This window comes from Empidonax traillii, unplaced genomic scaffold (genome assembly GCF_003031625.1).
Source record: "Empidonax traillii isolate 1590-97213 ecotype Southwest subspecies unplaced genomic scaffold, ASM303162v1 scaffold7112:size5348, whole genome shotgun sequence".
Taxonomy (NCBI): domain Eukaryota; kingdom Metazoa; phylum Chordata; class Aves; order Passeriformes; family Tyrannidae; genus Empidonax; species Empidonax traillii.
The window spans coordinates 4,310-5,348 of NW_020962305.1; the positions used below are offsets into that span (position 1 = coordinate 4,310).

General features: G+C 58.0%; 1 protein-coding gene across 1 annotated transcript; it reads left to right on the plus strand.

The window, feature by feature from the left end:
- Positions 1 to 162: 162 nt before the first annotated feature.
- Positions 163 to 1,035, plus strand: LOC114073574 (class I histocompatibility antigen, F10 alpha chain-like; the record flags this gene model as incomplete). Its single annotated transcript, XM_027911304.1, has 2 exons — positions 163 to 438; positions 755 to 1,035. Coding segments are annotated over 2 exons (557 nt in total), but the record flags the coding sequence as incomplete, so codon positions are not given.
- Between the last annotated feature and the right edge of the window lie 4 nt (positions 1,036 to 1,039).

Sequence of the window (1,039 nt, forward strand, 5' to 3'; positions counted from 1 at the left end):
TGGGATGTGTGGGGCTGGGATGGGGATCCAGGGCACTCCAAGGGGCTGGGATGGGATCTGTGGGTCTCCATTGGACTCTGGGGCTCCATAGGGCTGGAATGGGGCTCCATAGGGCTGGGACACAATTCCAGGGGTCTCTCTGGGTCTGATCCCGCCCCCCAGGTCTCCACACAGTGCAGCGTCTTTATGGCTGTGACCTCCTGTCTGACGGGAGCGTCCGTGGATCCAGGCAGGATGGCTTTGACGGGCGGGATTTCATCTCCTTCGAGCTGGGATCCAGGAGCTTCGTGGCGGCCGATGGAGCTGCCCAGGTCACCAAGAGGAAATGGGAATCTGATGGGATCACGGTGGAGAGATGGGCACATTACCTTGGGAGCATCTGTCCAGAATGGCTCCAGAAATACATTGGATACGGGCGGGAGGTGCTGGAGCGCAAAGGTGAGGGAGACAGAATTCCCATGGGAATGTGGGATTTTGGGAAGGTGGTACTGAGGAACATGGGAATTCCTGTGGGAATTCCATGGATGAATCTGAGTCATCCAACTCCCATGGGAATTCCATGGATGGATCCCACTGTTGTCCTATTCCAGTGGGAATTCTGTGGGTGGATCTCACCCCAATCCCATTCCCATGGGAATTCCATGGATGGATCCCACTGTTGTTTCATTCCAATGGGAATTCTGTGGATGGATCTCACTGTGGTCCCATTCCCATGGGAATTCCATGGATGAATCTCACCCTTATCCCATTCCAGAGCCCCCTGATGTCCATGTGTCCGGGAAAGAGGAACACGGGATCCTGACGTTGTCCTGCCACGCGTACGGATTCTACCCCGGGATCATCGCGATCAACTGGATGAAGGGGGATGAAATCCGGGATCAGGAGACGGAGTGGGGCGGGATCGTTCCCAACAGCGACGGCACCTTCCACAGCTGGGCCAGGATCGAGGCGCTGCCGGGGGAGCGGGAGCAGTACCGGTGCCGGGTGGAGCACGCCGGAATGCCGGAGCCCGGGATCTTCGCCTGGGGTGAGCCTGGGA